At 45.1% G+C, this 23,390-nt stretch overlaps 1 protein-coding gene across 11 annotated transcripts in view; it reads right to left on the reverse strand.

Moving 5' to 3' along the window:
- The window catches only part of LOC135909202 (latrophilin Cirl-like), a 471,476-nt gene that overhangs the window by 43,655 nt on the left and 404,431 nt on the right, over positions 1-23,390 (reverse strand). For all 11 annotated transcript variants that reach the window (XM_065441053.2, XM_065441055.2, XM_065441054.2 and 8 more), the window contains 3 exons: positions 17,595-17,794; positions 13,865-13,914; positions 12,953-13,064 (listed from right to left, as the gene is read on the reverse strand). In XM_065441053.2, coding sequence (XP_065297125.1) covers positions 12,953-13,064; positions 13,865-13,914; positions 17,595-17,794 — 362 coding nt within the window. The remainder of the gene's footprint in view (positions 1-12,952; positions 13,065-13,864; positions 13,915-17,594; positions 17,795-23,390) is intronic.

The following is a 23,390-nucleotide window of genomic DNA, read 5'->3' on the forward strand; positions in this document are numbered from 1 at the left end:
ATAGTGTACTTGTGTCATGTTAACCTTTCTTTTATTTATTTGTACTATGTAACCACATTGTAATGTTTGATCTACGTTGCTTGTGTTAAACTTGTGTTTGATTCAATCGCCCCCTTTACTCAATGTTCCTGACGGAGCCTGTAAGGAAACTTGAATAAATAAAAAAAAAAGAAGAGACAAGGTGAATTCACAGCAGAAAGCTGTAGAAAAATACAAATGATGAGTGAGAGTCAACAAAAATTCAGAGCCATCCCAACCTGTGAAAGTGGATGACCAGCGGAGCTGTATATAACTATACAAAAAGTAAATGTTGAACATGACCATACAGGGCTTGCCCCGAGTAAGCAGGTAAATTGCCCATTTCGACATGCGTCATACCAGCCACCTTGGCCTGTGCGCAAACACACTTGTCGTTGGACCTGTATTCGAGATATATATCAACTGCTCTAGCCTTGTGTACGTCTCCCACAGCCTGTAGGGCAACATTGTTGTTGAACGCATTGACGTCCTTATTGAAGTAGAAGAGTTGCACAGCACCACCGGGCACAACAACCCAAGGCTTGATCTGTGCTGAAAAACCGACTCTTGATGATGCGCACCTCTTTTGGTTGGAGGGCCCTCCCATCCCCACTTTTCGTAAGGATTGCTGAGAATGCAGTGTCCTTTTGACGCACAGCCTGCTGCAACAGGAAGTAGGAGAGATGACGCCACTTCACCTCTGGGCTGAACACTTTCTTGCGACCACATGCCCGCCTAAAGACCTTGTTAGCATGAACCAGGGGCAGTTGTCGTGGATTGCCACACATTATGATGTCCAGACCGCTGAACGACTCATCATACTTGTATGTGATCTGTACATCGTTTGCCTATAGAGTCATACCCCCTACAGGCTCCTACCACTTTAAGCAATGGCTCATACCTCCATAAACGCAGCCCACATGATGACAGTTTTTGTACACGCACATCACGAAATGCTGGAAACTAGCCTAAGAGAGCTCCACTGTAAAATTAATTCATCAATCCAGTCTTTAGATTTTGTGGCCAGGAAAAACCATGAGGTTTTGATACTGGCACACAGGTAATCGAACGAAAATATAATGTACAGCTCAAAAAACAAAAACGATACAAAGGCACAGGGATATGAGGTAAAGAAATAGAAGGAAAATATGCATGTACAGAAAAGCCATTTGGGCGCAATACTGACACACAAAGGACAAGGAATGTTGTTAAAACAAGCTCTTATTTATTGATATAATAATAATAATAATAATAATAATAATAATAATAATAATAATAATAATAATAATAATAATAATGAAATGAAGAAAGGAAAAGAATGACATCCCGGGCTCAGCGATCATCATCAAGAGTGGAGGGCACGAGATTGGCACTCGAACACCACCATCTTGTTCTCTCTACGTACTATTCCAAGCTACCGCCCGTTTGTTGGACTCGTACAATAAATCTCTTTACAATAATAATCATAATAACACAAACGGTTTGAAGATGCAAACACACATAAAAGAATTAGTTGACTCTGGTATTAGCCCATTTTCAAACACTATATTTTTCAGATTAAAAGTCGCACCCCCCAGATTTTGTGAGTTTTGAAGAAGCATCTATTATAAAAGGGCCCTGTGCCCCAAATTATGCATGTTGTTTTTATTCCATCTTTGCCTACTATAGGACTTGACAATACATGCAGTGCCAGTGAAAGTGCGAAAATAATGAAAATGTAACACACAACAGTATAAATTGATTTAGTGCTTCTCTTCAGTGTCTCTTTATATTTGTTTAGGGCTTGTTACGACTGCAAGGTGTACAATCAGTGCATTTTACCAGTGATGATATATGGGGACGAGACTTGGAGACTGACAAAGAAGCTTGAGAACAAGTTAAGGACCGCGCAAAGAGCAATGGAATGAAGATTGCTAGGCATAATGTTAAAAGACAGAAAGAGAGCGGTTTGGATCAGAGAGCAAATGGGTATAGGTGCAGGACAGGGGTAATTGCAGATCGCAGGGAGAGGCCTTCGTTCTGGAGTGGACATAAAACAGGCTTATGATGATGATGATAATTATGTTATGACTGCAGTAGACAACAGCTTGTTCGTCATGCACAAGAGTAGCGTGCGAGCCACGTTGGAAAGACAGTTGGAGGACAGTTCCCACGCGATGTTGGGCGCTGCTAATTTTCCCATAACAAGCTCCCCTCATCAAAGAAGTGCCATTAAGGGAACAGAGTTGCCACTCCAGGGGAGACCAAGAAGAAGCGAAGGGCTCATGGACATTTCCTGGAAGAAAGCTGCCCCAAACTGGTTCCTGCCCTATGCTGAAAAGCAGCGGGGAAGACGGGTTGGGAATAACCGGTCTTCTCTCCCATTCCCATGACCAGACCCGCTCTCCACCTTTGCGCCAGCTGAAACTTTGTGGGGCCGCCGGTCCTGATATTCCGTCTGCAACAGTGTTGTTTGTGCTTCTTGATTGGCTGTGATCCTGGTGTGTTGTGACCTGCATGTGATTGCCTACCACCAGCAGGGAGGGTTGGAACAGAGGTGTTATAATGACGGTGCAGAGACAAAACAAGCTGGTCTGGGTCATGGAAATGAGGCCCATCTAGGCGCTCATAGCTAAACAATTAACCTTTTTCTGTTCTTCCAATTCAACGATGTAAATAAGTTTTGTTCAAGTGCCAGTAAACCTGTTGGTTTTCGATTTCCCAACTTCTGCGCTTCTGATTTCTTCAACTGTAAGCCTCCACCACACTGCCATATGGAGTCAGGTTTGAGATAACCTAGCGCTGCAACAACTTGTGATCAGCAGTAACGTCAGAAGCTACAACCTGCAACAATGGTCGGCCAGCGAGAGAGCAGTTGTCTTGAGACATTAATCACGTGTGGCTGAGTGCTTGGCTTTTCCTTTGATGTGAACCAGGTTCTAAACGAGGGTTAGATATTAGAACTGGTAGATAACTTTGCTGAAAGCCAGGAGGTTAGGCACTTTCGAGTTGTTGTTTTGGAAGTAGCCAGCACTTGAAAGGATCACGGACTTGCAGAGGCTGCAGAAGCCGTACCTATTGCTTTTGTGTGAGAAATTGAGGATTGATACAAAGGATTTGCCACGAAAGCCTATGATCAGACAGACGAAAGCCTATGATCAGACAGGCAATCACTGATTTGGGGGCCGATGATGAGGAGCTCAGTGAAGCACGGAGCCTCACTGAACAAAAAAAGGACAAGCAGCTCAGACAGCAGCAAGAGCGAGAATGGGAGGAAAAAAGCTCTGCAAGTTGGATACTTGAGCTGAGTAATAGCTCGGGCATTTGTCCCAAGCAAGTGGTACCTCTTCTCAACAAGGACGGAGTTCAAAATTTCTAGGTACATGCAGCCATATGTGTCATTAGGGGATATCGCACTGTGTCTTCATATTTTGAACAGATGTGTGAGAAACTGTTCTTTGAGTGAGACACATGGTCTCAGAGGTTACTGGCGGTTCTGCCCTACAAGGCAGCAGAATTGGTTGCACAGCTCAGCAAGATGGACACGGATAACTATGAGAGGGTTAAGGCTTGCCTTCTGAGAAAGTACAGACTTAGCGCAGAAGCGCTCAGACTAAGAATTTTTGACTCCAAGAATTTGAGGGACGAGAGCTACCCTGAATTTCTGTACAATTTAAGAGTAAACTTAATCGTATCGTTCAAAGGCACTGATTCCTACAGTGACAGGGACACTGTATTCTGTTAGAGAAATTTTACAACTGTCTCCCACAGCAGGAGAGGAATTGGTTACAGGACCGGAGTGACATACTTTCTGCAATGAAAAAGGCCGAACTCACTGAGGAGTATGCATCATACCAACAGCTTAGCAGCAGCCTAGGAGTTGATAGTGCCTACAATTCCAAAACAAATGGAATAACCATTAAGTGAAGCACCCTTTGAGCCCTCAAGTTGAGGAAAAAATGATCCCTTCAGGTAAAAATGAAGGAAAGGACTATAGTGAACTGAATGAAAAAGAGGCCAATGCACAAAAGCCAAAGAAAACTTTTGAGACTAGGAAGCCACTCATTTGCTACAAATGCAAGGAGCCAGGTCACATAGCGGTAAACTGCACAAAGGAAAGGATGGAATTTTTGCATGAATGAATGAATGAAACCACGTTTTTTCCACATTAAATTGCGCCGAAGACGCTGCGGTGGAAAGAGGAGGGGTGTTATTGCAAAAGGGGAAGGGTAAGGCTGCCTCCGTTTTATTAATGAACGTCCTGGAGGCAGCTAAGTGGGGGTCACATGACGCTTGTGGCTGTCGCGGAGCCGATCGCTGACGGGTGGTGCCGCAGGGTCCTGGAGGAACAGCAGCAGTGCTCGCCAGAGCTCGATGGCATGGTCCGGAGACGTGGTATCCGGGCAAGCCCAAGTCCGGAGAGAAGAAGGCCAGGGTCCCCACTGTATGGTGGCCAGGGCACGAAGCCTTGGTGGGATGTAGAGGGGGCACTCCCAACAAAGGTGGTTGAGATCAGCACGACATGTGCACATGGAACAGAACCGACTTACGGGTGGTGGTGCGCCAGCCCTGTGGAAACGGTTCAACAAGTGAGGAGTAAGGAGGGTGCTTGTCTGGATTCTCCGAAGCAAGACTGACTCTCGCCGTGTGAATGCCTTCGGTGGAAGTGACGGTAGAGAGAGTGGATTGCCCACTGCTGCAAGGTAGGCGGCACGTCGTTGTTTGGTCGCATGCTTGTCTGCCATTGGGTCTGCTACCTCAGGTGTGGTAGCTAGGAGAGGATAAGGATTATTGGAGGCTCTGGCTAGCGCGGTAGAGAGATGAGCGTGTGCCAGTCTATGAGCCACAGTGCACAGTTCGCTTAAGCTTTTCTTGTCTCCCGTATTATGTACAGGCTGCCGTATCATCCAGTCAACCGCACACAGATGCACGCGCTCGACCGGTTACTTAACGAAGCCAAACGCATTGTAACTGGACTCCCAAGGTACACAAGCCTCGAAACGCTTAAAAGTTGTAGCAAACTCAACAACCTGTCCAAGATTGTAGACATGCACATCTATACACATGAGACGAGACTTCGCGCCACGAAAGCCGGGCGACACACACTCATGCTCCTCGGGTACGACGTCCACAAAATGCCCATTTTGCCCAACAACATGCCGCCATGGGAAATCACGGCTCTCACCGATGGCAGGCCACTTTTCAATATGGACCCTAATCAGCGAATGCGGCGCCTTGCAAATGCCAAGAGGCATGCCAAGGCTACGAGTTCACTCTCCTTGACTGAACGCATCGTATAAACGGACGCTGCACTGCCTGCAGACGACGCTAGTAACACCTGTTATGCCACTGCGTGGTACGACCGGACAAATGAAAATCAGAACCACTGCCATCATATTTCAGCAGAAGCAATGTCCAGCACCCGCACTGAGCTAATGGCCATCCTAGATTATTTGGAGTGGGCCCTCGCAACTTCGTCTCAAGCTGACCCTGTTCACCGTCATGTGTTCACCGTCATGGCTGCCCATCGAGCATGTGCTAATGTTATTTACACAGATCCCATACTGCAGAAGATCCAGCACCAGGCACGCCTGCTCCGCGAATGCGGTCACGATGTTACCATTTTTGCATGTCAATAACTGTGAAGAAAACATCAAGTTGTTGGAGCCTTACATGCATGACCTGGTAGTAAACGGGAAATCGTGCAGGGCATTGCGCAACTCGGTAACGATGGATGTTGTCCATCCAACGTATGTGTCACCCACTCAGGCCAATGTGCATGGATCCACCAGGCGGTGCATGAACAGAGCATGTGCTTGCCGATCGCAGCAGTGGTCATCGTGGGTCCTTCCGGTAAGCTAACAACCGAAGCTGCCATTTCAGGAAAACTCTCTCAATGCTATCCATACTTGTTCTCAAACAGATCACATAGGTTATTGCAAGAGAGGGGCATTATTTTCAGTGACAAGGTTGTTCAAGCATTAACCCGTCCAAAGGAACGAGAATTGGCAACTCAACTCACATCCGAGAGTTACAATATAGAGGAAACATACGATAAGACTGGAGGAAATGGATGAACGCAGTGCAGACTGTTAGGTATGGTCGGACGCCAAGGGCCATACGTCATTCCCCTACCCTCTAATCGGGCGATACGTCATCCCCCTACCCTCCAATTGGGCGATACGTCATCCCCCTACCCTCTACTTGGTCGGACCCCACGGCGCCGAAGAGGTCATTCACCCGACCTTCTCCCAGGATTCGTCAAAAGGAGGATTGACTTCTCCTGCGAGGGGCAACGTCAGTCAGCTTGCGCACAAAGGGCCTTCTCCCAGGATTCGTCGAAAAGAGGACTGACTTCTCCTTCCCGTAGTCGGTAATGCAGGAGGAGGGGCCCTCTCTCTGTGCCTGTCACGTGTCCTCGACGGAAGCAAGAGCCCGCCCACACGATTGTAGAGAACCTATTTGAGGGGCTCCGAAATGTACTTTTGAGATACTTCATACTTCATGCTTTTCTTATTTTCTTTCAACTACCTTTGAATAAACAGTGCAAGTTTCGCACTAGCAAATCGTCTCGCCTTTGCTTGGTCGCCATGGTCTACCAGATGCCTGCAGCCCGCCGACAACGCTACGCTACCCTGGAGTACGCAACAAACTGGTTGCTAGCGGTGGGATCGCCTCCAAACGCAACAAGACCACCATGATAATGAGACACGTAAGACCAGTCACCCAGAGAATCAGTCTCGTGAACCGTAGAACGAGGATGTTTTAGAGAATGCGATATTGCCGCGAGTGTCAAATAGTTTCACTACACTCCAAAGAGAGAATAGAGGAGACTTGGCTACCGATGAGGTGGAGGACCCCACCATTCAGGAGATCAGGGAGTGCCAGAGAACAAGTACTAAAGCAAAGAAGACTATTTCTTTCCAGCTGAGAAGCATTGTGTTGTGTCGCCTATACAAGGATAAGTATTGAGTGGAGCGAGATCAACTAAACCAGAGCTATTGCGCAGACTTGTTGCAGCTTTCCCATGGCAGTTCGTGGTCAGGTCACTTTGGAGCCAGGTAAACAAAGCAGAGGCTGTTACAAGAGTATTATTGGCCTGGATGTTTTAAGGACGTGGAAAAATTTGCAAGGTCATGTGACACATGCCAGCAGGTGGGAAAGGCGCAGGCTAAGTGGAAAGCACCGATGATGTTAGTACCCATTATTACTGAGCCATTACAGTGGTTAGTGATAGATCAGGGTGTTTACCAAGTTGACATTTCCAAATTCCCCGAGTTTTCCAGGTTTTCCCTGGGTGCCATTGTGAATTTCCCAGAGTGATGCAGAACTATGTTTTATGTCAAGACGGACTGAAAGCATATCGCCTGTACTGTCACTCTCTAGTAAGCACATGAAAAAAATAAAAACGTGACTTAATCCAATTTGTATACTAAGGAGCAGTGTTTATGTTATTCAAAAAGAGAATAGAAAGCATGGGTTAGTAAAATGCACAGCAAATAAAGTGTTTTCGAAAAAAATTGCAAATGGGGTCGGACATTATCAAATACGAATAAAAAGGAGATGCATCTAGAAGAAAATATTTTCGAATATGAGCTATTTCTGTCAACTGATAGCAACCTCAGTGGGATGAGGCCTGAACTCTCACAACTGAGATTCTCTCTCAACAGCTCGTAAGTCAACCTCAACTGTTCTGACGTACTCTCAGCCTGCGCATGACGCCCGAGTGTTGTGTTTCACTGCTTTAAAGAGTTTATTTTGGTTTGGATGAGGGACACCTGCATCTCGGTATCAGCTAAAACTTTATTTTTTGAGCTCAAGCTCCTTCAAAACGGCGGCAGCAAGCTTCCATTCCCGTTTATTCCTCAATGCGTAGGTCATTTCTGTTCTTGTCTGCCTTCCGCCACTCGTTCGCCCCAAGGACCATTTGAAGCATCTTGGTCAGTTGCACAGTCCACGACCGATTTTTCGAACTCCCTAGGGGCCGCGAAAACGTCCAAAAAATCGGCCAGTTGGAAAACAATAAATCCGTGTCATTTACTGCCCTTAGGGGGCTCAAACCGCCACAGGCATGTTCGAAAATGCTCTGAAGGCCTGTCAGTACACATATTAGGCATATCGATGCTTTTACTGTGACAGGAAATACAGGGTGCCTGCGTGTATAATTAAGGAATACGTACTGGGTTCTGTGGCCCCTTCTCACACTTGTTATGCTTCACTGCAATACTTTTGCTTAAGCTTCACCAAGTAACATTTCTGTACACAGGCAAAGCTGACTTTCAGGAACTAGCATTATGCAACGCATTGTGTTTTCCAAGTTTCTAAGCCAATCGCGAGGACCACAAAGGCGGAGTCCATGCCATTGCTGACAGCAGCTAATTATTTCAATAAAAAACTCGGCACCCAAGGGCAAGAAGCTTTATAGCGAACGTCGAAGCAGCTAGGCCTAGCGTTGCCGCAGTGGTGGCAACGGCTGCCAGCGGATCTGCGTGCGAGAGTGCTGGTTCGAGGTGGCGAAGTAATCAAAACGGCAGTGGTGGTGCCTTTGATTATTTCCGCTTCGGACCTGCGGTCACGGCAAAACGTCCGGAAATTCGGATGGCGAAGAGTTCTTGCGTCGGAAATATTTAACACGTTTTTATACGTTGCGGGGCCGCGAAGCCATCCAAATTATCGGGAATCTGAAAAGTCGCTCGTTGACTGTACACTGGCAACTCCTCCTGCCGACGACAGGGCATCAAAGACGATTCATTACGATTCATGTCTGTTACTCGATCCAGCATTACCGCGACTTTCGACCCTTTCAATAAAATTGCCGCTAATTTTTCCTGATAGAGGCCCAAATTCCCTGAGTTTTCCCTGACTTTTTCCAGACTACTCAAAATCCCTGAGATTTCCCGGTTTTCCCGATTAGTAGACACCCCGTCCAAGATGTAGTTGGGCCACTTTCTGTGACAGAGACAGGGTACCTGTAGATACTAACTATGTTACGCCCAGCCACGAAGTTTCCAGTAGCGCTTGCGCTGCATAAGGTGGCGTTGGAGAGTGTTGTAGATTCGCTATTGTTGATCTTTTTCTGAGTTGGCTTCTGTTCCATGATCAAGGCAGTGTATTCACAAGTGTCCTCACCATGTCATTTCTAAAGCGATCGCGCGATGCAACATAAAAATAGTGCACAGCTCAATTCATCATCCATAGAGAAACAGCTAAGGAAGGTTGCATTCCGTTCTCAAGCACATCCTTACAGGATGTTGTTATGAAAATAAGCGCGACTGGGATGCACGCCTACAAGCGGCATTTTTTGCTTTGCGGTCGGTACCACATGAATCCACTGGTTTCAGCCCCGCCAAGTTGGTTTACGGAAGGGCACTGCGCTCACCTTTGCAAATGGTGTGGGAAACATGGCAAGGGTGCAGAGAAGACACTACCATGGTGGAATTTGTTTTGAATCTGCTGGAGCAAATCCTTGTTATTGCTTAATACATTCATCTGCTGCTTTTCTGTTCATTTACGCCTTGTCTCCTAAGACCTTTATTATCGAAAATTTTACTTGTTGTCTGTGGAGGCCAGCGTGAAGTCAGTTCAGGCTCGATCTAAAGTGTACTATGATAGGACCGCCCGTCAGAGTTCGTTCCGTATCGGTGACAAGGTAATGTTACCAAGAGCCTCAAGGCAAAACAAGCTCCAAGTACAGTGAGAGGGACCCACTGAAGTGGTTGCAAAGCTCTCTGATGCCAACTACGTGGTGAAAACTCCAGGGGAACGTAAAGAGGTGCGCATTTATGATTGTAACCTAATGAAACCTTACGTGCCAAGAAAGGCAATGGCGAATATGACTCTAAACCTTCTTGAAGAGATGGAGGACAGCCTGGTTTGTCTAAGTGGAGGGGGAAGTAGCACTCAAGAACCCCTGAAGAGGACTGAACAGAGAGAGGAACTAAAGGAATCCCAGTTGCAGTGGCGTAGCTAGGTCGTCTGGCACCCGGGGCCCTTAGCTCTTCTGTCACCCCCCTGGTGTAGTCGAGGAAGGCGAGGATATCGACAATTTTCGGGTGTCTTAAGACGTATATGACACCCCCCCCCCTACTGGCCCCATGCACCCGGGGCCCACGGCCCCCCGGCCCCCCCTGTTGCTACGCCACTGCCCAGTTGTCTGATCTTGGCGAAATTATAGCAGAGTTTGATGAATGCCTTGCTGACAGGTCGGGTAAAGCTGATTTGACTGAGCATGATATTGAGCTGACGTCTGAGGAGCCAGTGCAATCAAAGGGTTATAAGATCTCCCCTAGGCAGTGCGAAATTCTTGACAGGGAAGAGAAGTGCATGCTCGAATTAGGAGTAATTAAGCCCTGCAAAAATTAATATGCTTCACCTATGATCTTGGCGGAAGCTTCAGGTAAAGACCCAAGACCCATAGTAGACTATCAGAAATTAAATGGTCTCACCAAGGATCAAGTGTATCCAATTCCAAATATTGAGGAGAGGGTGGAACAGGTGAGTTGAGCAGCCCATGTGACTACGCTAGACCTTACTCAAGAGTACTGGCAAGTACCGCTCACTGAATGGTACTTGCTAGTCATTACTTGCCGTAATTTGTCATGCCAGCAGGCAGCTATTAACTGACAATGATGAGCTTCGGACTCCCCAATATGCTCCCTTTTGTTTTTCACGTCTCATGGATAGGGTTCTAAAGGGTTGCGAAGCATTTGCCGTGCCCTACTTAAATGAGATCGCAGTCTTTTCTGATTCATGGGCAAACCATTTGGTGCATCTCAGAGCGGTACTCAGCCATTTGCATCAAGATCGGCTCACTGTAAAGGCTGAGAAGTGTTCTTTTGCAAGGGCGACCGTGGACTACCTAGGTCACCACACAGGTCAATGCTTTAGGAAACCTAGTGAGTTGTTAAAATATTAGCAGTAGCAGACTATCCTCGACCAAAAACTAAGATGGACATTCGGGCATTTTTGGGGCTCACTGGGTATTATAATCATTACATCCGAGATTATTCAATCTTGGCAAGACCCCTGATTGATGCTTTCCATGGGACAGAGGACAAACATAGTCTGGGATGAAAAGAAGGAAGCTGGCTTCTTAAGCCTGAAGGTGGTATTGATTAGCCATCCGGCATTGTGATCTCCTGATTTTGAGCGAGAATTCACAGTCCAGTGTGATGCGAGTGAGCAAGGACTAGGTGCCGTTCTCTCCAAGAGGGATCACGATGGTAATGAACATCCTGTAACATCCATCTGAGCCACAAACTGAGCTCTTGTGAAATGGCATACTGCACGTCGAAAAAAGAATGTGCATGTATTGTGTGGGCCATTCAGAAATTGCAATGCTATCTCGGGGGCGCCAAATTCACCATAGAGGCGGACTATTGTCCCCTGGCCTTGCTGCAAACTGCGACATCAAAGAACAGTCGCCTCCTGAGGTGGAGCCTCATTCTACAGCAATATCATGTTGACATGAAGTACAAGAAGGGCAAATTAAATGGAAATGCGGATGCACTTAGTCACTCTTTCTAAGTGGTCCAGGGTTCCTCTTCGCCATTCCTCAAGATTGCTACTGGAGTTTCATTTGTTTGTGCGATTGTGTGTGCTGATGCGTAATGTAGCACACCTGGTTCATCACTACAAGTGAGTCCAGAGAGTTTCGAGTGTGTGAATTTTGCAAACAGCTACTAAAGAAAGATTGATCGTCATCCCTCTTTTGACCTGGTTTGCTCAGAGGGGGCTGAGTGCTTGCTTGCGCACGTGTTTGAGTTTCAGAGACGGCTCGAAGAATCTGGTCGCCTACATACCCGACAATGTGGCAATCGATGGCAAGTTTCTGGCATTCATCTACAGAAAATGAAGTTGTCTCTCCATGCAGCAGCAGTGACTGCTACCCTCTGTGACTATTTTGGCGGGGAGGAAGCTGTTATGACTGCAGCAGACAACAGCTTGTTTGTCACGTGCAGGAGTAGCACGTGAGAGCCACGCCGGGAAGATAGTCGGAGGACAGTTGCCACACGATGCTGGGTGCTGCTATTTTCCTTTAATGAGCTCCCCTTGTTGGAGAAAAAGCGCCACACAGGGAAGAAAGAGTTGCCACTTCAGGAGAGGCCAAGACGACGTGAAGGGCTCATGGACGTTTCCCAGAAGAAAGCTGCCCTGAACTGGTTCTTGCCCTATACTGAGAAGCAACAGCGAGTAACAAATCTCCTCTCCCATTCCCACAGCCAAATCCTCTCTCAGCCTTTGTGCCAGCTGGAACTTGGTGGGGCTTCTGGTTCGATATTCCTTCTGCAACAGCGTTGTTTCTGTTTCGATTGGCTGTCATCCTGATGGGTTGTCACCCGTGTGTGATTGGCTACTTCCAGGAGAGAGGGTTGGAACAGAGGTGTTATAATGACTGTGCAGAGAGAACACAAACTGCTCTGGGCCATGGAAACGAGGCCCATCTAGTCACTTGTTGCTAAACACTTCACTTTCTTCTGTTTTTCCTATTGAACAATGTAAATAAGTTTTGTTCAAGTGCCAATGAACCTGTTGGTTTTCGATTTTCCGACTTCCGAGCTTCTGACTTGTAGTGAAGCTGTATACCTCTACCATCCAAGGAAATTCGTGGCGTTGTGGTAAGCAAGAAACTCCCCATACGTGAGCTGATCCCGGAGATAGTGCAATGCCGGGCCAACTCGCGGCGGAGGTGCAGTTCACCGTTAAGGGGTGCACATACCCAGCTTCACTGGTCATCCTTCTTCACAGAGTGTAAGGGCACAGATCTTTTTTCAACCTGAAACCTCTGCAACACTACCATATGGAGCCGGGCTCGAGATGACGTAGCGCCGCAACAGTGCTCATGATTTCAGTAATGGTGCTTCTGGGGAGTATGCACTGTGAAAAAATTAAATTTGTTGCCCTGCCTGTGCAACGTTTGGTTCCTGTACAACACTGCTTGATATCAAAATATTACCTGAACAGATCTGACATCCATGAGGACAGCAAAGTTTGTGAGGTGGTCACATGCACACACAGTGTGGGTCTCATTGGAAGCTTCAACCCAGCAGCCACGCTCAGACCAATCCCTGAAAAAGCACAGTATAACACACTGTAAGAACATCCGTAACATTGTTTATTTAACAGTCAGCATCTACAGTTTCGTCAACTGTCTCTATACTATATCAATTTGTTCACAAGATGCTTGACAGCTAAGTATCGAACACATATGTTTCACAATGTAAAAACACACTGTTTGAGCAGAAGCATCAGAAATGTAAAATTGTAATGTAGAAGCATAGCATTTTACTCTAAAGAAGTCTCATATTGCCACGAGATGCGCTTGCTTCGCTTTATTGCAAAGCGTGAGTAGTCATGTTGCCTGCATTTCTGCTGTACTTCGTGTGCTTTTGAACCTATACTGTTGTGGCCCTATGTGAGTGCATTTCGAATGTGATGCATCTAGGTAGCTCCTAAAACATTCACTGTGCTACTCGTGGTTTATCAAGAACTTCCTGCAACACCTAGTAGTCGGCCAAGAGCCGCTCAAATTTTGATTCAACAATCGCTAACTGCGTTCGCTGCTATCACCGCCAACACTTTACCATTGCTCGATCTCTGGGCACAAGCTTGCCTGATAGACTGTTTACGATTTACAACTTTGTAATTTCTGTCTGCGTGCTTTTTCACTATTGGTTCACCACAACAGCATTTAAAAAGCTTCACTTTTCAGTATTTCTCAGGTCGTCAGACCTTTAGATGTCTTGTTGACCAGATATGTGAAAACTAATAAGTTTTAAGCAAGGCATGTTAGGCATGTATGAGAGCTTAAAAATGCTACAAAGTGAAAAATAAGATAAGTATTCCTAGGTAACCCTTTGAAGCTCACCTTTTGCTGAAGTCCCAGAACACACACTGCGGATCGCTAACATTTTCTTCCTAAAATTAAAAGGCAATAATTTCACACAAGACATTGCGGAGAGCAAGACAAGAAAGTATGCATGCTATCAGCAACTTTGCAAGCTTTGTTTCATATTGAGAAAAAAGCACATTTGAAGTTGCAATTCTTTTCACATGTTGCCACTGTGAAGTGACTGTAGCTAACAGCAACACCAGTAGTGAACATAAGGAAGGTTTCAGGTGATACAGTAGACTCAGTTTAAACAAAACTTGAAGGGACCGAAAAATGTGTTTCGTTTATCCTTAGTTTCATCTAGGCGAAGGACATAAAAATCACTAAGAATCATTTTACTAGAAAGGTGCCACACTGTTTTGATAATACTGTGGTGATAAAAGGAGACATTACAGTGCTCTGCTTCTAATATCGTAGCTCCTTTTGCACAAGGTTAAAGTCCTCGCATAAAAAATATCTCTGCAGATTTTCAACTGCATCTCTTGCCATCTGGGGTGTGATCGGAGATTGCTATTCGGAGTGCACTTTTGGTTACGCCGCACGTGATTGGCCTGGGCTGTCGTCAGCTGCGGGGCGTGACCAAGTTTCTGGTGACATCAGAACTGCAACACACTCATGTCAATCATTTTGAAACCGAGCACGTCGCCTCCTAGGAGCAGAACGCGACGAGAGGTGTAAAGTTTGAGCGGTCAAGTGTTCGTGTCGAGACCGGCTTCACATGGCACGTCTGGTGGATTGAATTGAATCCAAATGATGGCTGCGGCTACAGAGTGGCACATTCGAATTCTATCCATAGTCTAATTCGAGAAAATGGCCCTTGCAATGGAAGCTTTGATTGTTGCATTGGCATTGCTTTAGGGTGAGGCAGACTAGTTGAGGGCACCAAATGCATTTGAAGAGATGGGAGGAAAGGAATTGCAGTGTCACTTTCGTTTCTAGAAATGAACAGTACGTTGGTTTTGCGGTGAACTTGACCCGATCATCGGTTGCCAGTGAGCCAGTGGAATGTTGTTGTATATTTGCCTCTTGAAAAGCGCGCCACTGCTCCTGTTGTTTCTTTTTTCTATTTCGCTGTACGCAACACCACCTAGCGACCACATAGAGAAACTAATAGTTATAAACTGTAGCAGTCATACATATTACTATTTGAGAATGTGTTTAAGCTTGAGAAGAGAAAATGCATTTTTTTATATACAAATTTTATTCATTGGAAGATGAGAAACATCTTGTTTTGCAGCATATTGTCTGCTTGCAGACAATAAACGAGTCACATAAACTTCTGGGGAGTTCACCACTTGCCGAGTGGCTGCTCTCTCTCCCATTCTGACAAATTTTGCATACTGCCCACTTTGTGACGTTGCAGCAACTAAACGCTTTTTGAACAAAGATCTCCCATCGTGCCCCTCGTACAAAACAGTAACGCGCACTGGAAGAGTATAACCTATATATGTTTTTGTCCATAAAACTATAGCCTTCACCATGAACTTCAATAATATTTTCAATTTTCTTCTCAGAGAAGGTAAAAAGGGCATCATCTGGTGTCTCCTACTCTTGGCAGAGGGAATGAAGTAACAGTGGCAGTTTGACTCCAAAATCTATACCTACTCTGTAGTGCTCTCTTCTTCATCAGGGATCATTACTTGCCTAGCAAAGCCCTCATGATGGAAACACCTTTGCAACTTTGACATCTTCAATTCGCGTTAAATTTCAAGCAGCTGCCTGATGGATTAGATATTCTTCACTCTTCATAGCATCGCTAATATTTCAAATGTTTGTCGGACTTTTCTTGTTCCATAGACTGATGAGGTAAGTGGTACTTTTGATTAAAGTTTCGTTTACCTGGAGTTCAAGAAAGGTTGTGTTTTGCTTAATATCAGTTTGTTAACACTGTGCCTATGGGTGGCCAACCAAAGTTGATACCACTGTTCCGTTTATCTAAATTCCCGTTTAAGCATGTTTCGTTTCTCTGGAGTCCATTGTATTTCAAATCAATTAAACCAAATCAAACTTTATTCAAACATTCGGGATGCTGAGGACCGTGGTCAAAAAGCCGCTACACGGGCTTGACTAGGACCATGACTCAGTACAAATGGCAGAGACAGGCACATGCAGCAACGTAAGAATGTATCTAAGACAAAAAATTAATAAAAAATTACGCATAATAAACCAAACAATAATCTCAGACATATTTAAACCAGAATCAATCAAAAGGAAAAAAAAAAGCTGTATCCTAGTCATACAAACTGAGGACTTGAGAGTGGTTGCTGATTTATGAGTATTAGCTCACTCATACATTATTTATCGAAAGCTTAGGCACCCAAACAAAGGTGCAGATATTATTAGGTACAAAATGAAGAGTCATTCTGGCTTGTTTGCAGAACATACTGTGTTATGGATAAATTACATGACTTCAAAGGGAAATAAAAAACAGTGCGTCACACTGTATGAGCATGTTATGCTTCTCACAGGCATCAGCAAAGATAAGAAAATCTACACATGAATAGACCAAAGTACTTAAAGGGAGACCCTCCTGGAGCCAAATATTGTCCAAAATATCATTTTTTTTTCATTTATTTGCTGCAGGTTGGCATAGAGCATTTATTTCTGCTTGACTGTAACTCTGTATCATCCTCAATTGACTTAGCCTTTGCCATAACCACCATGAGCACATCAAGAAATGTTTTTCCTCATTTTCTCAAAATAGTGTTTTTGGGGGTGTCACAGTATTAGTGTGACGATATCTCTGGTTCTACTTAAGCTATCACAATATCATTTAGTCACAAGGGTAGATAATTAGGGAATGCAACAGCCCTATAATGTAAACAAATATTATTGCAGAAATTCTGAAAAAATAATAATTTGTCATGGGTGTTACTATGGGTTCTTACATTAAAACTTTGACATGCTTCAACTTTTCTTCAACTCAGTCTAGAGCATTCATTGTAGTAGCATTCCATACTCTGACCATTCAACATCATTTTTATATGCCAATCTTCATTACTCCATATAAAGTTTAGTAAATAGCTCACCTCTAAGCAAGTTATGCAACAAACATAATTTTTCTAATTTATAAAATTTACTTACTCAGCAAGAAAACTGTTTTCATATGTTAAATTAGCACACTGAAATACATAATTAAACTCAGTGAGTTTCATCAAAATATTCCCAGAAATAAAATAAAATTTGGGGGACACTAAAGCAAAACAATAAGTCAGTTTAGACTGAGAAAGTTGTCTTTGTAAACTCCATATTCATTAATTTCACTCTAAATGGTTGAATATTAGAAGAGAAAAGAGTGAAAGTTTTATTTTCAAATTTTGCGCCGGAACCCCAGCGTGGTGGTATGACAGTGTGATGTTACTGACTTCAAAGCAACTTTTCGTATTTGGACCATGCGAGCTCAGTTCCTGAAACTTGCCACGTTCAATGTTTGTCTCCTTTAGAGCCCAATCAAGTACACCTAAGCAGATGGCGGCAAAGTCCATGACATCACAGCGAGCTGACGTGGGAACTTCAAGGTGGCCCCCCCTTTTTTCCTGCTGCCAAGAGTCTTTTCGTGGCAAGAGTCGTGTTTCCTGTATTGCAGAAGAGTACAGGTGAAATAATTTCTTGCTTTAGTGTCCCTTTAAGTATGTCTGCACCCTCACAGTGAAAGTGAAACGATTTATAGCTACAGTTGGAAATGCAGTGCAAAACTAAACAGTACCTGGCTGTGCTTGAGTGTAACCAGAACTGGTTGGGAAAGACCGAGGACTCTGCGCCTTCCTAAGGCGGCTGCCACCACCCGAGAGTTGACCATGCGTACAGTGCTGTTTGAGACGGTGTCAGCAGCTGCCATGCTCGGATTGGAAGCTGACAGAATGGATTCCATTTTGCGGTAGGAGAAGAAGGCCACCTTCACCACTCCTGTGGGAAAGCCACATGCAACATCCTGTTTAGTGGCGTGCTACTTAATTCCATGACATGACATGATTGAACAATGATACTTTAATTTCATGGATTGAGGCCTACCTTTCTTACCAAAACCAAATGGTTACTGTCAATAACACATGGTCTCATTCACAAGTGGTGAAGTCTGGAATTCCTCCAGCGCTTGAGCCACTCTTCTTAGTTTTTACCGACGACATCCCCCATGATATTCCAGTTATTATTAGGTTATCTACAGATGACTGCATTGTATACCTAGGAATATGCAGTCCACGTGACCTGCCTCTTTGAAACACAGCTTTAACAAAAATATCTTCTTGGTGTGCAACCCGGCAAATGAAGGTTAACAAAAAGAAAACGGCAGCTATGACTATAACATGTAAATGACTCCCTTTACAGTATGAATACTCTACTAATGGTCAAAAACTATTGTTTGTTAATACCTATAAATACTTTGGTGTTGTACCCAGCAAAGACTTTAAGTGAAATAAGCATGTTGCCTATGTTGAAAAAAAGAGCTATGGAGAAATTAGGATTAGTAACAAGGTCCTTGTGTAGATCCATCCCAAAATTGAAGATAAGTGTGTACAAAACTTTCATCCACCTAATCCTCAAGTACTCATCGGTGGTACGGGATCCCCAAAGCCAAGTAAATATTGTTACAAAGAGGAAGCCCAACGCACAAACATATGTATAACTATTTACATAGGAAAAAGTTAGGGGTTAGTGTTCAGGCTGGTGAAAAGCTCACAGCACCAGTAAAGCCTACCACTTTCTCTTTGTCTCCCTCCTGTGCGCATGGTCCTGTCCAAATGCACTGTAACACAGCCCCCGGGTGCAGGAGCATCATCCCGGTGCATGTTAGAATGATATCGAACTAAATGAACAGTGTGGCTTTAGGCGGGGCACATGGACGACGTCAGTTTATAGCTGGGATGATGATGGCATGTCTTCAACAGGGGAGATTTCGTAGTTTAGGTCACTTAATTGTCGTAATACCTAGTACGGCTTGGTATAGTGTGACAGCAATTTTTCGGACAGGTCGACGTGCCGAATTGGAGTCCACAGAAGAACGAGATTTCCGGGAGAGAAGTCAAGGTTCTGGTGTCAACTGTCGAAGCGAGCCTTTTGTGACGCCTGAGCTGCTGTAAGTCGATCATAGGCAATCTGGCGAGCCATGCAAGACCAACCAATGGCATCATGAGCATATTTTGTGGTGTGTCGCGACACTGAAGGTAGCAGGGTGTAAAAAGGCAGAGTGGGATGGCGACCAAACAAGAGGTAGAATCACGAGAAAGCGGTGGTATCCTGATGTGATGAATTGTATGCAAATGTCACATAGGGCAAAATGCTGTTTTTATATCACGGTGGTGTTGAAACATACATAAACAACATCTCTGTAATGGTGCGATTTAGTCGTTCAGTCAGTTCGTTCGTTTGTGGGTGATATGCGGTTGCAAGCTTGTGTTCGGTGAAGCAGGAAAGCAGTATGTCTTCGACAACTTGGGACATGAAGTAGTGGCCACAATCTGTCAGCAGCTGCCTTGGCACGCCATGGTGAACAATCACATGCTGAAGTAAAAAGTCTGCTACATCTGTAGCACAGCTGGTAGGCAGGGCATGTGTAGTAGCATGGCGGGCCGTACAGTCTGTTGCAACAGCTGTCGAAGCTGACAGTCCTTGGATGATCGAAGAAGGCAGGAGAAACTGCACAACTGGCTGGGTGGCACTACATGATTCTTGGTCCTCCATGTTAGTCCCGGTTGGACGAGCCCCCACTTGTCAAGTACGTTCTTTATTTCGGGAAATCCTCGGTGCACGCACACACATGCAGTCTGCGTTCCGTCCCGCCGCACCCCACGCGGCTTGCTGCTCCGATTACTTAACTCACTCAGTTCATTGTCGCGCGCTCACCGCGTGCTGACCACGCACACACGCCATCCATGTTCTCTCTCCCCACCACACGATAGAATAAAAAACCAGTGCCTCCTCTATACTTATATAGGAGGCACTGAAAGAACCAATTGCCACACACTGTTGCCTACCGTCCCGTGCCTGCTCATTTGCCTGCTACTCTACACAGTTGCCTACCATCTCGTGCCTGCGACTCTGTGCCACCTGGCATCGGCCCAGTACCCTCACAGCACTTTAAAGAGTGCAGTGCGGCATCTTATGTAGGAAGCTTTAATATAACAATGCAGTCAACTTCCGTTAATTCGACCCTGATGGGGTTAACGAAATTGAACAAATTATTTGGTTGGTCAAATTAAACAAGCTGCAGAAAAAATGCCAAAGCACACCACTGAATCATTTGTCAATTTTTTCCTGATTCTGACATGCCCCCAAACCAAATGTACACCCACCACTTTCTGTGCACAAAGCAGAACTGATGTATAAATGATATATATTAATGTTCCTAAACAAAGTAGAAATCTAACATGCACCTAACTTTTTTGTAAGAATAATGGGTAAAGGTCTACTACAGAGTTTCTCAAACTTCTCTAGTTCCACTCCCAAAAGGCTGCCTAAGTTTTTGAATTTCAACATAGCATTCACTAACATACAAAGTGTAGTGCCAAAGCGAGATCAGTTACACAGCTATATTAGTGACACAGAATCCGATATCATCTTGCTAACAGAAATGTGGCTGAGCTCAGACATAGACGATAACGAAGTTTTTCCATCTACCACTAACTTCACATTATACCGTAACGATAGACGGCCGAAGGGGAGGAGGTGTTCTTATAGCTGTTAGAAAGACATTATCATCTTACCTAATATGTCACAATAGTAACCTTGAACTTTCATGGGTATGTGTCTATAACAATACGATAAGAACAATTTTTGGCATTTGTTATAGACCACCTGATAAACAGCAAGCTTTCATTGATTTGCTGTCCCAATCCCTACCAAACATTGAACACAAGCTGCCGAACGCACCGTTTTTTCTCTTCGGAGATTTTAATTATCCCCAGATTAACTGGAGTAGGCTGTATGTATCAACAGGGACCTTTTCTACTGACGCAATACAGTTTCTTGAAGTAACAGAAGATTTCAACCTCCAGCGGATGATAGCATGCCCCACCAGAGACGATAACATACTCGACTTACTTCTTACAAGTCAGCTGGACGATGTTTCCGCCATTACCGCGATACCTGGCATCAGCGATCATTGTCTCCTGCATATTGTTATTCGTCTTCCACTGAGTAAGAAATCATCTACCCAAAAACTAATCTCTCACTACCGGAGAGGTAACTATGAGGCCATAAACAGTGGACTAGAGTCATTTTGGCAAAACTTTCAGACCACTTTTTCGCCACGCTCAGTGAACTCCAACAGGGAGCTATTTAGAAACGCAATGTTAAAGCTAAAGGATAAGTACATACTCACTATTGTTGCAAAATCAGACTATAACAACTCTTGGTTCACTAAACGTGTAAAATCTGTTTATTTAGGAGGTTAGTCAAGCTAAAGATAAATTTAACAGTCATGATCTACTCTCTATTCTCCAATCAAATCCAAATAAATTTTGGCACATGCTCTCCACTAAAGACAGATCTAACACCATCGAACTCGTTGACCTCGATGGTGAACCTATCCATAATGATGAATGTGGAACCACCCTGAATAACTACTTTTCTTCTGTACTTACTGCTCCCATTCCCGTATCTGACCTGCCCACACTTACTGCTTCAGTGCAAACTATGCCAGACCTAAACATATACGCGGAGGGCATATTTAACCTAATCAATAGTCTTAAACCATCATCTTCTGCTGGCTGTGATGGTATTAGTAGTAAACTTCTGAAGAACACCTCTCATATATCAGCACAAATACTCTGCGTACTATTCAAACAACCGCTAGAAATGGGGACCGTTCCCAGTGACTGGAAGAAAGCTAATATCTTGCCCATTTTAAAATCAGGTGACTGCTCGAACCTGACCACTTACCGCCCAATCTCCCTTACAAGCATCCCCTCAAAATTATTAGAACACATTACAGCCTCAAGCCTAATGAAATTCCTTGAAAGCAATAATTTTTTTTACCCATTTCAGCATGGTTTCCGAAAACACTTATCGTGTGATTCCCAACTCGCCGAATTCACCCACGACATTCTGCTTATCATGGACAGGAACCTGCAGATCGACGCCGTTTTCTTAGATTACTCAAAAGCTTTTGACAAGGTACCTCACAAGCTCTTACTGCAAAAACTATCTGGACTTGGAATCTGTAAGTCGAACCTCGATATATCGAGCAGCGCGGTGATCGCAAAATAGTTCGATATAGCCAGAATTCGATATATAAAATCACGTAGAAAACGCGTCAAAAACTAGCACAAATGTATCAATGAACCAATCGTGGCACAATAGATACTCACATGAAGCTTCAAACAAAGTATTTATTTCGTTCGCTGAAAGTACTGAAGCAGCGTAGCCTGCTTCATATTGGCAACCGCGTGCTTGACGACGGCGTCCTCAACATAGTCCAAACGGTCCACAAGAGACGGTCCAGTGCCTTCTATTGCGCCGCAGTAGTGGCGTACAACGGCCAAAGCAGCTACAGCCTCAGTTGCAGTCGGGAGCGGGGCAACATCAGCGCTTGCTGGATCAGCCTCGGCAGCGTCTTCGTTTGGCCGCTCAGCAGCCACTTCTGCCGCGATCTCACGCCTGTGTTCCGGCGCTGTCGTCACCGCCAACGAAGTCATCAATGCACATGCTGTGTGGCTCAGCACCGACAAAGCGCTCCAACTGGCTCCACGGCTGCCTCGATCACGCGCGCACGGCGGGGGAAAGCGCCGCCGAGCGCGCGTGATCGAGGCGGCCGTGCTGGCTCCAAGCCGACGCGTGTGTACGCCGCTACGTTCAAATGGCGCCGTCGGCGCAACCGATGTGGGCAGCTGTCGTACGCATAGAGTTAGTAGAACAACTCTAGAGGAAAAGCTGGGCCGGAAAAGTGGGAACCTCTAGGGCGCCGCCCTGTTGCTACCATAGAGTTTCTCACTACATTACCTAGAGGGAAATCTGGCGCTGCTGCGCTGTGGTATACATGGGAATGCCGGTATATTGTGGATTCGGATTGGCATCATTCTCGTAGAGACAGGACACCCTGAAGACGCGCTTGGCAAGTACCGTTCCGTTTGTCACAATGATTCATTTTCTACTATAACAGCACGTAAAAAGCTGCTTTAGCTTTATTATTACGCGAAAACATGTTTTGTTTAACTATGAGAACTTGTTATTGTGTGTACGACTACATGTTACGTAAAAGGTATCAGCGGGCCGCTAAAGTTGGAGGACAGACGACAAGGTTCGCGCTCGCTTTGAAAAAGTTGGTCGTCTGTTCTTGCTTTTCTTCCCTTGGTCATGCATCATGGGTGAGTAAAGATGCAATATACGTGAATGGAAACATTTTATGAATATTGTACTTTGAGAACGCGTTATTTGCGTAGCCATATCCACGTTTTAGACGAAGCCTCTTACAACACCAGCCAACACGAGCCTCGCAGACACATATACCGTCATTCCCATGACGGCACGGCGCCCCCTTAAGAAACTCCCATAGACGGTGGCGCCA

This window comes from Dermacentor albipictus, chromosome 9 (genome assembly GCF_038994185.2).
Source record: "Dermacentor albipictus isolate Rhodes 1998 colony chromosome 9, USDA_Dalb.pri_finalv2, whole genome shotgun sequence".
NCBI classification, from domain to species: domain Eukaryota; kingdom Metazoa; phylum Arthropoda; class Arachnida; order Ixodida; family Ixodidae; genus Dermacentor; species Dermacentor albipictus.